This window comes from Budorcas taxicolor, chromosome 15 (assembly GCF_023091745.1).
Source record: "Budorcas taxicolor isolate Tak-1 chromosome 15, Takin1.1, whole genome shotgun sequence".
Classification (NCBI taxonomy): Eukaryota; Metazoa; Chordata; class Mammalia; order Artiodactyla; family Bovidae; genus Budorcas; species Budorcas taxicolor.
The window spans coordinates 50,296,522-50,309,959 of record NC_068924.1 but is presented as its reverse complement, the minus strand read 5'-3'; the positions used below and the strand labels follow the sequence as shown (position 1 = coordinate 50,309,959).

The window sequence follows — 13,438 nt, the reverse complement described above, 5'->3', positions numbered from 1 at the left end:
TCGTGTCTGACTCTTTGCGACCCCGTGGACTAGCCTACCAGGCATCTTCATCTATGGGATTCTCCAGGCAAGAATACTGGAGTGGGTTACCATTTCCTTCTCTAGGGGATCTTCCCAACCCAGGGATCGAACCCGGGTCTCCCGCATTGGAGGCAGACACTTTAACCTTGCCTAATAAACTTCTGGAGTCCCCCTCCTGTGCTTAGCACCAAAAGTTGCTCCAGATGATTTTCTGAAGATTCTGATGTTTCAATTTCTACTCTCTCCACCCCAGATCTCCCTGGAAAGCTCAGAGAGGTTAGGTCACTTGCCCAAAATCAAGTGGTAGCTATGGCAGGCTTTAACCCAGACAGCCTAGCTCTGAGCCCTGGCTTTTACTTGCTCTGTGAGATTTGTGCTGTACCCTGAAGGGACCTTTCCCATATCTACCAGCAGGAGGCACCAGAGGCCAGACTGTAGCTGCTTGCTCCTCTGCGTGGGGAGGGCAGAGTCAGGATCTGAGACTCTGATTTTTTTTTTTTAATTAATTTATTTTTTAATTGAAGGATAATTGCTTTACAGAATTTTGTTGTTTTCTGCCAAACCTCAATATGAATCAGCCATAGGTATACATATGTCCCCTCCCTCTTGAACCTCCTCCCTATCTCCCTCCCCACCCCACCCATCTAGGTTGATACAGAGCCTCTGTTTGAGTTTCCTGAAACATACAACAATTCCCATTGGCTATCTGTTTAACATATGGTAATGTAAGTTTCCATGTTACTCTCTGCATACATCTCACCCTCTCCTCCCCTCTCCCCGTGTCCATAAGTCTGTCCTCTATGTCTGTTTCTCCATTGCTGCCCTGCAAATGAATTCTTCACTACCATCTTTCTAGATTCCATATATATATGTGTTAGTATATGATATTTATCTTTCTCTTTCTGACTTACTTCACTCTGTATAATAGGCTCTACTTTCATCCACCCCATTAGAACTGACTCAAATCTGTTCCTTTTTATGGCTGAGTAATAGTCCCATTGTGTATATGAACCACAACTTTTTTGTTCATTCATCTGTCGATGGACATCTAGGTTGCTTCCATGTTCTAGCTGTTGTAAACAGTACTGCAATGAACATTGGGGTACATATGTCTTTTCAGTTTCCTCAGGGTATATGCCTAGGAGTAGGATTGCTGGGTCATATGGTAGTTTTATTTGTAGCTTTTTAAGGAATCTCCATACTGTCTTCCATAGTGGCTGTATCAATTTATATTCCTACCAACAGTGCAGGAGGGTTCCCTTTTCTCCTGAGACTCTGATTTTTGCCTTCGTCATATCTACCGTGCAGCAGCTCAGCTTGTCCAGATTCTCACAGATGTGCAGAGTCCAGCCCACTGTGTGTCCCCAGGCTGGGGCCTGTTCCTCTTTGACCCAGAGACTGAGTGTGCGTGCTGAGTCGCTTCAGTAGTGTCCGACGCTTTGCAACCTTATGGACCATAGCCCTCCAGGCTCCTCTGTCCATGGGATTCTCCAGGCAAGAATACTGGAGTGGATTGCAGGGCCTTCTCCATGGGATCTTCCCGACCCAGGGATTGAACCCTCATCTCTTGTGTTCCCTGCTTGGCAGGCGAATTCTTTACCATTAGCACCACCTGGGAAGCCCAGAGACTGAGAGGTAGAATCGTATCCTCTTTTCAGAGAGGCTGTGATCTCCCGGAAGCGGCTGGGCTGCAATGGACTGGGCCCCTCAGACCTGCCTGGGAAGCCCTTGGCAAGGCTGGTGGCTCCACTGGCTCCTGACACCCAAGGTAAGGGCTGGGAGCGGGGCAAGGGCAGGGGCAGGGAGGGACTGTGGCCCCTGCTCCCCAGACCATATCTGTCTTCTATCCCTGTCTCCATCTCTGTCTCCTTTCTCTTGCTCTGTGTTTCTAGCAAACCCGCCATCTAATTCTCTCCCTATTGTGCTACTAACCTCTCTAAGCCTCAATTTCCTGGTCTGTAAAATGGGAACAACAGAACCTACCTTGAGGGGGTGTTGCTTGTGCTGGTGGTTAGATGGGCTGTAGTTGTCACACTCTCTGTCACTCTCTGTTATCTCTCTTTTCCTCTCCATGCCCCCTGTCCGCATGTCTTTCTGCTTCGTGTCTCAGTCTCTCTAGGTCTCTGTCCTCTGTCTCGATGTGGAAAGTGCACAAGACTGGGAGTCAGGAGACCTGACTTGCTGTGTGATCTTGGGCAAGTCACTTCCCCTTTCTGGACCTCAGTTTCCCAATCTGTAAAATAGGGGTGCTCAGCCTTAACCTGCCTCCCTCCATCCCAGGGTTGCTGGGAGGATCATGAGAAAGTTGCCGAGAGCGGGGACTTCCTTCTGTGCAGGGGTCGTCGCTGCGGTCATTTTTGTCACTGCCTCAGGACCCATCTTTCTGTCTCTCCGGGTCTCTGGGTCTCTCTGTGTCTCCGTCCTAGCCTCTCCCTGTCTGTGTCTTTGTCTCCCTCCCTGGGTCCTGGCTCAGTACCTCTGAGCCTCACTGGCCCCACGGGACCACCTCATTGCCCTCTCCCCCTCAGTGCTGGTCATACCGCTGGTGGACAAGGAGGCCGGGGCTGTGGCAGCTGTCATCTTGGTAAGAGCAGTTGTGGGTGGGATGGGGAAGAGAATAGGGGAGGGAGCAAGGGAGGGTGCACTGGACGGAGCCCCACTGGGGTGTGTGTGTGTGTGTGTGTGTGTGTGTGTGTGTGTGCTGAACAGCAAGTTGGGGTGGAGATGGGGAAAACGCGGTCTGGGAGGAGTCTGGGAGGAGCCCTCTGCCCCACCTTGAATGGGCAGGATGAACATGCTGCGTGCCCATCAGCAACTTGTGGAGGGATGTGTGAGCCCCATCTGGACTCTTACCTTATGGAGCCTTGACACAGCTCTGACCAAAACATCCGTCAAGACGGATTGGGGACACTGTCCCAAGAGGCCATGCATGCAGCCAAGTGGGAAAGGACCAAGTGACACTGAGGAGGGATGTGCAGATACCACCGACCAGGCTGAGAAATGTGGGAAAGCCAGTCAGAGATGGGGGTGACTGGAGCTGGGAGGCTTGAGGAGAGGAGGCCCCCGGAGCAGGGCTGCCTGGGAAGGCATCCAGCCCCAGCCAGACCCACATCCGAGGCTGGGACAGATGCCAAGCAACAGGGCGGGCTTCCTGGGGCGGGTGACTGGAGGGGAGGGGGCCTCAGCTGGAAGGAGGGACGCTGCTGGGTGGAGGGAGTTGGGCCGGCACCCAGAGCCAGGGCCCCTCCTGCTCTCTGCTGCCTCCTCGCGGAGCTCCCCGCTTTCGGCTCCCTCTGTGGAGTTGGGTGAGCTTTGCGGGGTCCGGGCTCTGTGTTTCTCCAGTCTCTTAGGACTGGACACAGGTTTTGAGGGTCCGTGGGGAAGTGCACCCTCAAAATCTGTGTCCAGTCCTAAGAACCGAAGGGTTAGCGCCCTCAAATCGCCGTTATTAGGGATCGACTTCCGCGGAGAGGACCACCGCCTCGGTAAAGGGCGCGGACAGATAAATGAGCCGGTCTCGGAGCGCCCGCCCGGGGACTCCTCCTGAGCTCATTAAAACGAAATTAAAGGTTTCCGAGGCGCCTGACCTTTCCCGAGCTGCTGGCGGGGGAGTGCGGTGGGCGCGGGGGGCGGCCACGGGGAGAGGAGAGGAAGGAAGGGACACTTGGCTTGGTCTCCTCGGAGCCCCATCTGCCTGGTGGAGCGGGAGGCGGCCCCCTTGGTTTCTCCCGCAAGCTGCTCTGCCACCCCCAGCTCCTGTTCCCGCAGGGAGCGGATCTGCTGTTGGCACCCAGCTCTCAGCGCCGCTTGCCTCCCTCCTCTGGTCCCCATCTGTCCCAGAGCTGGTAGCTTGGAGGAGGACCTGGGTTAGGCACACTGCGCAGAGGTGGGGCATGGGAGGCGATGGCTTGGTCGCCCACCTCTGTTGAGGGAAAGGGGTCTGGGGTGCCAAGTTCCTAGAAGGACTTCCTGTGTCGGGGGGTGTGACAGCTGGGCCAGTAAGGAAGCAGCTCCTACAATGGGAAGATGCTTGGAAGGTTGTTGTGTTGCGGACAGGACGGATGATTGCTGTGACCGCTATTCACCATGGCTCATGTCTGACCAGGATTTCAGGCTTCAGCCCTCTCCTGGGGGTAGGAAAGGCTCTGTGTGTTGGCAACCGGGATTGGTCAGATCACTTAAATTTATGGCACCCAAGCAAAATTCTGCTCCGGGCCCTGCCTGCCCCAGGACAGGTGCTGAGGCAGAGAGAGGAGGCGGACTCATTCCTGCCTTCTGGAAGCTCAGTCCCGGGGAAGGCAGGGCCACCCTCAGACCACCACTGGCCAAATGAAATAATGCTGGAGCACCAAGGGGTGCCTCACAGTGGAGACAGTATTTGAGTGGGACTTTGGGATGTAGGGAGAGGGGAACAGGGAAAGAAGAAGGGATAGGATATTCTAGGACCAGCATGAGCGGAGTCAGGGTGGTGGAGTGTGGAGGGGAAGAGTGTGATACAGCAAGGCTGAGGAGTGGGGTGCGTGTTGGTGAGCAAGATGCTACCTGTGGCTGCCAGGAGTTCCTTACTACTGTCCGCTCACCTCCTCGAACACCCTGGGCAGTGAGGAGCTCTTGAAAAGTATTTGGATTATTTGCAATCTTCCTCTCCTTCAAGCCTGGCCCTTCCTACTCAAGTGGAAATGTTCTTCTCCAGGACACCCCCTCCCCAGAGCATACAGGTCTGACACATCCTGTCTGGCTGATCCTGTCCGGCTGCCCCATGCCCCTCCCTGTCCTATGCTCCTGGGGCCACAGGGTCTCACATCCTCTGAGAGGCAGCACAGACATCCCCAGACCTCCCTGCTGCTGCCAGATCCCAAGGACTAAGGTTCTAGAGGGTAAAGGGAGTACCCAGGGCAGATCACTTGGGAGGGCTGACCCCCCAGCTCCTCCCTTAACAAGCCCCAGTCCCCTCTCTGGGTCTCTGCTCTTGTATTCATCATCCCTCCATCCATCCACTCTCCCATCCATCAGTTGAAGGCATATTTCTTGAGCACCGCCAGGCACTGTGCTATGCGAACATAGCAGCAGTGACCGAGACAGACCAGATGGGCCCTGCCTTCACAGACCATACAGTCTGGAGGGGTGAGGGCACTGGACAGTAAACAAGTGAGCAAAACAGAGAGAGAACTGCAAATGATGGCAAATGACAGCAAGGAAACCTGGGAGCCCTGCAAGGAATACTGGGGCCTGATAGAGAGGGGGTCAGCAGAGGGCTCTCTGAGGGACATGCCATCCTGCGCAGAGCTCTGGGCTCCTGCAGCTCGCAGCTCGGGTGACTTGATTGCAGATTCTTTGCAGAGTCGTTGGCTCTGTTCTTCGATTCTGGGATAATAAGTCCCATTGAGGAGCGGGGAGCCTTTGGTCTCTGGCATTTGATGTATGATTTGTGCCCACTCTTTCCCTGAGCTGTGCCACCTGTACCAGTTCCTTACTTGGGGGAAGGGGTGTCCTTTAGTTCTGTTGAACTTGGTGAAGGGGTGGGCCTTTGTTGGGCTTTCAACCTTCTCTGCCGCCCTGGTCCCCACTCCTGAGAGCTCCCACTGGGTCGTAGATCCGCCCCCTAGTTATCAAGAGTAGGTACAATTGTGCGTTCTGTTGGTGGGCAAGGAGCCAAGTGTGTGTGTGTGTGTGTGTGTGTGTGTGTGTACGCGCTGCTGATTATGTTTGCTTAACATGAGGGGGCAGGGATGGGCAGAAGTGTGTGCATGGCTCTCCAGTATGTGAACTCAAGTATCCTGCGTACAGATATGAATGTGCACGTGTGGATGGTAGTCACTGTGAGTGTGTGGATGTCTTTGGCTGCACTGTGTGTGTGTGCAGGTATGCACATGCCTGATATCTCTATGGGACAGTGAGTGAGTGTGTGTGTGTGTGTGTGTGTGTGTGTGTGTGTGTTGGGGGGCACTGAGGGTCTCCATGAAAGTGTGCCCTGTGTTTGTGCACGTGCTTGCTGGGATGGGCTGAGGCAGCCCAGGAGGCATGCAGGGAGGGGCAAGCCCAGCAGGTGGAGAGGATTCCATGATTCCTTCCTTCCCCCCAGCACTCTGAGGCTCGTTCACCCTCCCAGCTCTGTCCTAGGACCAGGCTGTTTTGCCAACCCCATAGCCCTAGAGGGGTCCCAACCTTCCCTTTGTCTGAGACATGAGTCCAGGTGGCAGGAACAAGAAGGATGTCCTCCTCCATCTACTAATATTAAAATGCCAACATGTTTCTGTAAACCATATGCAAATGAGCCATGCTCCCAGCCCCTTTCAACAACCTGTCTTATGGGAATCATAGGTGGAGCCTCATCCGGAGCCTAACCTTCCACACGATCCTTGGTGGCCCAGGCCCCTTCTGGGTCTTCCTGCCTCCAGTCTTGCTCCGTCCAGTTCTCCCTACCTTGTAGACCGTGGTCTGCAGATGCTAAAGTCTGCCCTGAATCCCCAGTACAACCAAGCTAAAGTCCAATTCCTTAGCCTTGCTCTCCCCCTTTACCACGGACGGCACCCCTGCCTGGGTCCTCAGCTCCCCGTACCACCTACTACCCAGCACTGTCAGGACAGCCTCCTGCCTGCAGCATCCTTTCCGGGCTCTGCTTGTCTTCCCAGACATCAGTGCCAGTTTTGGAAGCTCCCCAGGTGCTCTCCCACTCTGAGCTCCCACAGCCTTTAAGTTCCCACCCACTCAGTCTGCCCTCTTCTTCCCCAGGTATGAAGTTCTACACCCCCCTCCATCATATCGCTCTCCTCCATACCCCCAAGCCAGGCTGTGAGCTTCCTGAGAACCTGCTGGTCTCCTCCTCTCCATCTGCTCCTGGCAGGGGACCTAGAACAGAGGCAGGCAGGCAGGGGCTGCTGAGTGGAGGGTGGGGAGGATGAAGGAGGGGACCCCAGTGCAAGCACTGTGGGAAGTCCCACAGGTGGTGAGCAGCTCTGAGTAGGTGCCCGGAAGCTGGTGACGCAGGTGGGGAGCTTTGCTGTCAGGGCCTGCAGTACAAACCACCGCCCCCACCATCTTCTTCACCAAGCACCCAAGCGGAGGTGGGAGAAGAGACTTCACAGAGCATGAAAGATGGGCGGAGGGGACTCCAGGTGGCTGACACAGAGAAGTTGGAGAGGGACAGGACAAGGGGTGGGGTAATGAAGATGGATCTGGAGAGGGGAAGATGTGGGCAGAGAAGGGGAGGGAATGGGCAGTGCTGTCCCAACTCTGCCACTTTCTGCTCTGTGACCTGGGGCAAGTCACTCAACCTTTCTGGGCCTTTTGTCTGAAAGATGGAAGCTAGACTTAACAGGCTGGTGAGAATTACATGCAAGGCAAAGTACCTTGTCACTCCATTCACTCATTTCTTAATTTATCCATCCATTCTCCCGAGTTCTTATAGGCACAACAGATGTATTGTAAATGGTGGACTTCTTCCCCTATCCCAGACTTAGGGTAGGCTCAAATCCCAACTCAGAAAGGATGGAGCTGGGAGGCTGAAGTTAATAATACTGATGCTATCATCAGGGCCTGAAAAGCTCCATAGACTGAGAGATGGAGAGGGGGTCCAAGGTCACCCCCTGTCCCTCACTATACACCTGGCTTGTGCTATAGATGGGACAGTGGCTGAAAAGTCAGAGATCAGAAAAGTTCCACTTCTTTGGATTAGCCCTTGGAAGCTTTCTGGAGGAGGGGATTTCCCAGCCATCTGCTTGGTCAGAGGATGGACTTATCATTGACGCCACAGACTGGAGTGTGTATGTGTTGGTGGGGGCAGGTGTGTGCCAAGCATAGGGAGGGCACTCTGGTAGAGACAAGAGGCTAGGGAAGGTCACAGCTGGTTCCCCTCTCCCTCTCCTCCAGGTGCACTGTGGTCAGCTGAGTGACAATGAGGAGTGGAGCCTGCAAGCCGTGGAGAAGCATGTAAGTGGGGGGTAGGGCTGGTGTAGGATGGGGGCTGCTGAAGACCCTCATTACAACTGATGGGAAGATGATCTGGCCAGGGAGATGGACAGAGCTGGGTTCTAGGGCTGCACTTTTGGGCTGTGTGACCTTGAGCAAGTCACTTAAGCTCTTTGAGCCTCAGTTTTACTTCTGAGAATCAGGATAAGGATAGCACTGACCTACTTAGGGTACTAGTGATATAAGGCAAGTCAAATACTTTGCCACCTGACTCATTTGAAAAGACCCTGATGCTGGGAACAGTTGAAGGCAGGAGGAGAAGGGGACGACAGAGGATGAGATGGTTGGATGGCATCACCAACTCAATGGACATGAGTTTGAGTAAACTCTGGGAGTTGGTGATGGACAGGGAGGCCTGGCGTGCTGTGGTCCATGCGGTCGCGAAGAGTCGGACATGACTGAGCGACTCAACTGAACTGAAGAAGGAATATCTACATAATGATACTCAGGCTCTTCCTTGAGATTATGATTTTGTGACTTTAACAAGAACTCAACGACGACTCCCCATGGGTTCTAGAGACAGAGCAATCTGACCCTGTTCTTGCCTTGGAAGAGTCTGGGGGCTAGGGGTGGAGACAAACCCAGTATTTATCTGATCATGCACCGAGGGACTCTCCGCGGAAAGAGGGAGCCCACGGGAGTGTGGGGGTGGGGGGCGATGGCACCGCAGGCAGAGGAAACGGCTCAAACCAAGGCTAGAGGTCCCACGGTGGCGAGGGCGATAAAGGTGGGGCGTGTGGCTTGCTGACCGCTCCGCCCGCCCCAGACCCTGGTGGCCCTGAAAAGGGTGCAGGCCTTGCAGCAGCGCGAGTGCAGCGCGGCCCCGGAAGCGACCCAGAATCCTCCGGAGAAGGCGGTGGGAGACCAGAAGGGTGGGGTCGCGTACACAGACCAAGACCGAAAGATTCTGCAGCTTTGCGGTGAGGACCTGGCCGCGGCGGGGAGGGGCGGGGCGCGAACCTGTGAAGGCGGAGCCACGGGTGGGAAGGGCCGTGGGTGGGCGGGGCCTACGCTGGGGCGCGGCCGGGGGCTGGCTGGGGCCGCGGCTGAAGAGGAGGTCCTGAACTGGGTGGGGGTTGGAATTGGAGGGCTCACGCCCTTGGAGGAAATCTGTGGGCCCTGTGTCTGACTCCTGCCCCGCCATCGCAGGGGAGCTCTACGACCTGGACGCCTCTTCCCTGCAGCTCAAAGTCCTCCAATATGTGAGTCCCTGTGCCCCTCCCACTGTGTTCCTCCCGGGACGGAAGTCCTCTTGAGCCCTCCGTCTCAGTACAGATTCAGATGTCCTGACCCTCCTCTCTTCTCCACCTACCTGCGGAGCCTCAGAAAGGCAGAGGGTGGGGAGTGGGGATCTCCCAGATGCGAGGTCAGCCCCTTGCTGTGTCCCTCCCTCTCAGCTGCAACAGGAGACCCAGGCATCCCGCTGCTGCCTCCTACTGGTATCCGAGGACAATCTCCAGCTCTCCTGCAAGGTGAGGGCCCAGAGCCACTGTGGGGCAGGGCGAGGGACCTGGGTCTCTCAGAGGAAAAACCTTGTCTGTCCTTTAACCAGTCCACGTCGTTCTGCCCATCAGGTCATTGGAGATAAAGTACTGGAGGAAGAGATCAGCTTTCCGGTGAGTTCTGCGTCTGTCCCCTGTGTTGGGGTCTGAAGAAGCAGTTAAAGCGGACCAGGCATTCCTGGGATCTGCCCAGTGAGACTGAAATCTACTAGAATCTCTTGGAATCTGATGGAATTATCTGGACCTTCAGATCTACTTAGAAACGTTATGAGAGATCATAACCTCTCATGATCAGATCCCTTAGGAGAAATCACTCACAATCTACAGAAAGTTTTACCTGGGGCCAGGTCACTTCTGTTGGAGTATCTCGGGGCTTGGCTCTCTTAGAATCCATTAGGATCAGTGAGAATCCTTGGATTCTGCTTTTTTCTCTCCTAGTTAGGGAAGACTCTTAAGTCCTTCATAGGGGATTCTGGTCAAGAGCCTATTCCCCCCACCCCCCACCCCCATTCCTCAATGTTGACTCCATCCACGATTTGGACTGATTGAAGAGGTAGTTGAAACTTCCAGACTTGATGAGGGGAGAGGTCTCACATGGCCTGATCTTGGAAAGAGTTGGGCCCTGACTGGCTCTCCTCACGTCCTCAGTTGACCACAGGACGCCTGGGCCAAGTGGTGGAAGACAAGAAGTCTATCCAGCTGAAAGATCTCACCTCTGTAAGCCATGGCCTGGCTGGACCAGGGGAGGATACAGGGGAGAGCCCTCTGCCCAGTCCCCAGGGCCAGGTTCTCTGGGCCTGGGCAACCTAGGAATAGGGGAGACAAGACCCGGGAACCTTCTCCTAGCCCACCCTGTGTCATAGCACTTCCCACCCTGCCTGAGCCCTTCAGACCCTCCTGTTGCAGTGTGTGGTGGAGGGCGGGGGAGGGAAGCATGTTCTTCCTTCCCTGCCCTTACTTGCCTCCCCTCTTGCTTCTCCTTTGCAGGAGGATGTGCAACAGCTGCAAAGCATGTTGGGCTGTGAGGTGCAGGCCATGCTCTGTGTCCCTGTCATCAGCCGGGCCACTGACCAGGTCGTGGCCTTGGCCTGCGCCTTCAACAAGCTCGGAGGAGACTTGTGAGTCTGGGTGGAGGGATATGGGTCAGGAGATGGAGCTGAGAGGCTGGGCAGGGCTTGACTCGGATAACAGTGTAGGAAGGGTACTGGGCAGGGGGTACTATTCTAGCAGTGGTGGGCTGAATGGTTTGTCTGTGCAAGAGATGGAGATTATGGGAGCAATAGACCCTTATTGCTGCTCCATTGGGCTTTGTAAAATCATGCTGAGGTCCAAACAAGTTCCCCTTCTCGTTTCCACTTCCTACAGTTTGGATTATCCATGTTTTGGTACTGGCCTTCCCCCGATTTGCCATCCCTGTATTAGCATTTCTGCTGGTAACTGATGGAGGAGCGATGTGCTCTAGGATGGGTGAACTCTCTGGGACCCACAGAGCATCACTGACGTTGTGGACAGTGGCTCAAGGGAATAGGCATGGGGGTGGGGCTAAGCTGAGGCTCTTCAGAGGCATTGATAGGGCAGCTGTAAGAATCATGTGAAACAGAAGGGTGGACAGGACAAGAGTCAGGTACACAGGCTTAGTCAGGAAGTATGTCTCAAGAACTGAGGTCAGATGTGGGGTATAGAAGTGGTATCACAGATTTCATGTCCTACACCAACTCATTAATTGCTGCCTGAAGCATTGTATTAGTTTAGTGAGAAACAGTGCTGTGATTAGCCACATCTGTCCTGGGGGCATATTTAGGATGTGAATGCTGCCACAGTTGGTCCAGCATGCCCAGTAGTAGGGAGTAGTGGGCAGGTGAGGGGTTGCATTCTGATTCCAGGATGCAGAGAGATGCTGACAAAATGCTTGGCCCCTGGGGCCCAAATTGGCAAGCTGGGTTTGAGGCATCAGAGCTCCTGCAGGAAGTGGAGACTGGACATGTTGGGACTAGAGAGGTCAGAAGCCCAAGGACAGTGTCTGCAGGGGTGGAGCAGAGATCTGGGAGTCAGGTCTGAGTAGCAGGACCTGCCAGCCTGGAGGCCTGGGGAAATGAAGACAGGAACAAGGCAGGACTAATTGAGGCGGGGAGGATGGGGGTCTGTGTCATGGGGAACTGGTGAGCATCCTGGTGTGGGAGTATTTGTGCCATTCAGTAAGCACACATTGAATCCCTAGTGTGTCTGACCCTGTGCTGGCTGGATGGCCTTGGGTAGGCCTTTGGTGAGGGAGAGTGCAGAGTGGGAAGTCCAGCAAGGGTTGTGGCCTCTGGCTGCCGGCCTGGGTTCTGAGATGGTCTTGGACCTGGAGGAGAGGAAATATCAGAAGGGAAATGAGATGGGGACTGGGTGACAGCCTTGAGGCTCAGGGCAGAGACAAGGTCATCTCTAGGTTCCACATCTTTCAGGAAGTAAGTGCTGAATAATTGCATGAGCCAAGGTGGTGCTCAGCTCAGAGCAGGCTCTGTAGAGAAGCAGCCCGGAACCCTGAGAACGTCCCTTCATCTGGGAGTGCGATGAGGCTGGTGGCAGGGGAAGAGGTACATCTAAGACTTTAGCGAACACTTTGCAGACATCTCGCCTGTACCAGGCTCTGCACTGGACAGGGGGTGATACAGTCAGAGTTCAAGACTGGCTTCAAGACTCGATGTTTATTTTTAGGTCACAGAGCGGGGACGGTGGGAAAGGTATTCTAGGCAGAGCAAACAGTGTGAGCAAAAGCATGAAGGTGTGAAAGAGCCTGAGATTTTCTCAGAATGATGAGCATCTTACTCTGGCTGAGGCTCAGACGCCCATAGAATAGGGGAGAGAGGTGGGCGGGACCAAGTGAAGGGGCCTCAAATGCAGTGAGAAGGCAGGTGGGGAGACAGACACAGCGCGGTGAGGATTGGGGTCTAGACCCGAATCACTGGATGGCAAGCATGAGTGGGGGATACTCCAGCAGAGAGGAGCGCTGCAGGTAGCCCCCAAATGGGGAGGGCTCTTGGCAGGGAAATCTGGGGGCTGAGAAATGGTCAGAGTCTCTGAGGAATACTCCACCTCCCCATGCTCCCCATCCAGAGAGGCTTACCCATGTCCACAGCCCAGGTCCCGCCCCAGCCCAAGTCCCACAAAGCTCCCTGGTGACAAATCATTGGGTGGCCGGATTGAATGACTTCCTCAGGATTTCAGGCCAATCTTGTCAGATGCCCGCCAGCTCCGTGAATATGATATGGGCCCTGCCCTGCCCACAACCACCTCAGGACTTGTGGGGGCACCAAATCGGGGCCTGCAGGTTCCAGGGAAGGGAGGACAGTGTAGGAGCTGGATGAGACAGGGCAGTGCACCGCCCCTCCCTGAGGCTGGAGTCGAGGGGCAGGAGAATACATAGCCCGCGGGCGGGCTGGTCTCCAGTCTGAGGGGAAAGACTCAGCCTCAGTCTGGGTAAATCTGAAGTCAGAGGAGGGAGACTTTGAGAAGTCTCTGGCTTTGAGAAGCAATAGTCTGAGGAGGAAAACACATTTGGGGCAGAGGAGGATTAGAGCCCACTCCCCAGAAGCCCCCCAGTCTGAGGTGGAAGCTGGCCCAAGCCGTTGGGTGGTGAGCGGCTCCAGCAGAGGAGGGTGAGGTGAGCTGGTGGGTTTCTGGGTGGGCTTCCTGGAGGGATGGAGGGGAGGCGGAGCGGGGAGAGCAGTCTGTGGTCTGCCCTCTGCGGTGACCCCCGCCACCCCGCCCCGGCAGGTTCACAGACCAGGACGAGCGCGTGACCCAGCACTGCTTCCACTACACCAGCACGGTGCTCACCAGCACCCTGGCCTTCCAGAAGGAGCAGAAGCTCAAGTGTGAGTGCCAGGTGCGTGGGCTGCCCTGACCGCTCTCAGGGGCCAGTTCCCCCAGCTCTCAGCCCCAGAGAGTCATCTGCAAGGGAA

At 55.2% G+C, this 13,438-nt stretch overlaps 1 protein-coding gene across 2 annotated transcripts in view; it reads left to right on the top strand.

Annotated features, from left to right (window-relative positions):
* PDE2A (phosphodiesterase 2A) overlaps nt 1-13,438 on the top strand; it is a 67,354-nt gene that overhangs the window by 44,397 nt on the left and 9,519 nt on the right. For both annotated transcript variants that reach the window (XM_052652286.1, XM_052652287.1), the window contains 10 exons: nt 1,680-1,789; nt 2,550-2,605; nt 7,891-7,950; nt 8,756-8,909; nt 9,139-9,191; nt 9,387-9,461; nt 9,564-9,605; nt 10,140-10,208; nt 10,479-10,609; nt 13,251-13,362. In XM_052652286.1, coding sequence (XP_052508246.1) covers nt 1,680-1,789; nt 2,550-2,605; nt 7,891-7,950; nt 8,756-8,909; nt 9,139-9,191; nt 9,387-9,461; nt 9,564-9,605; nt 10,140-10,208; nt 10,479-10,609; nt 13,251-13,362 — 862 coding nt within the window. The remainder of the gene's footprint in view (nt 1-1,679; nt 1,790-2,549; nt 2,606-7,890; nt 7,951-8,755; nt 8,910-9,138; nt 9,192-9,386; nt 9,462-9,563; nt 9,606-10,139; nt 10,209-10,478; nt 10,610-13,250; nt 13,363-13,438) is intronic.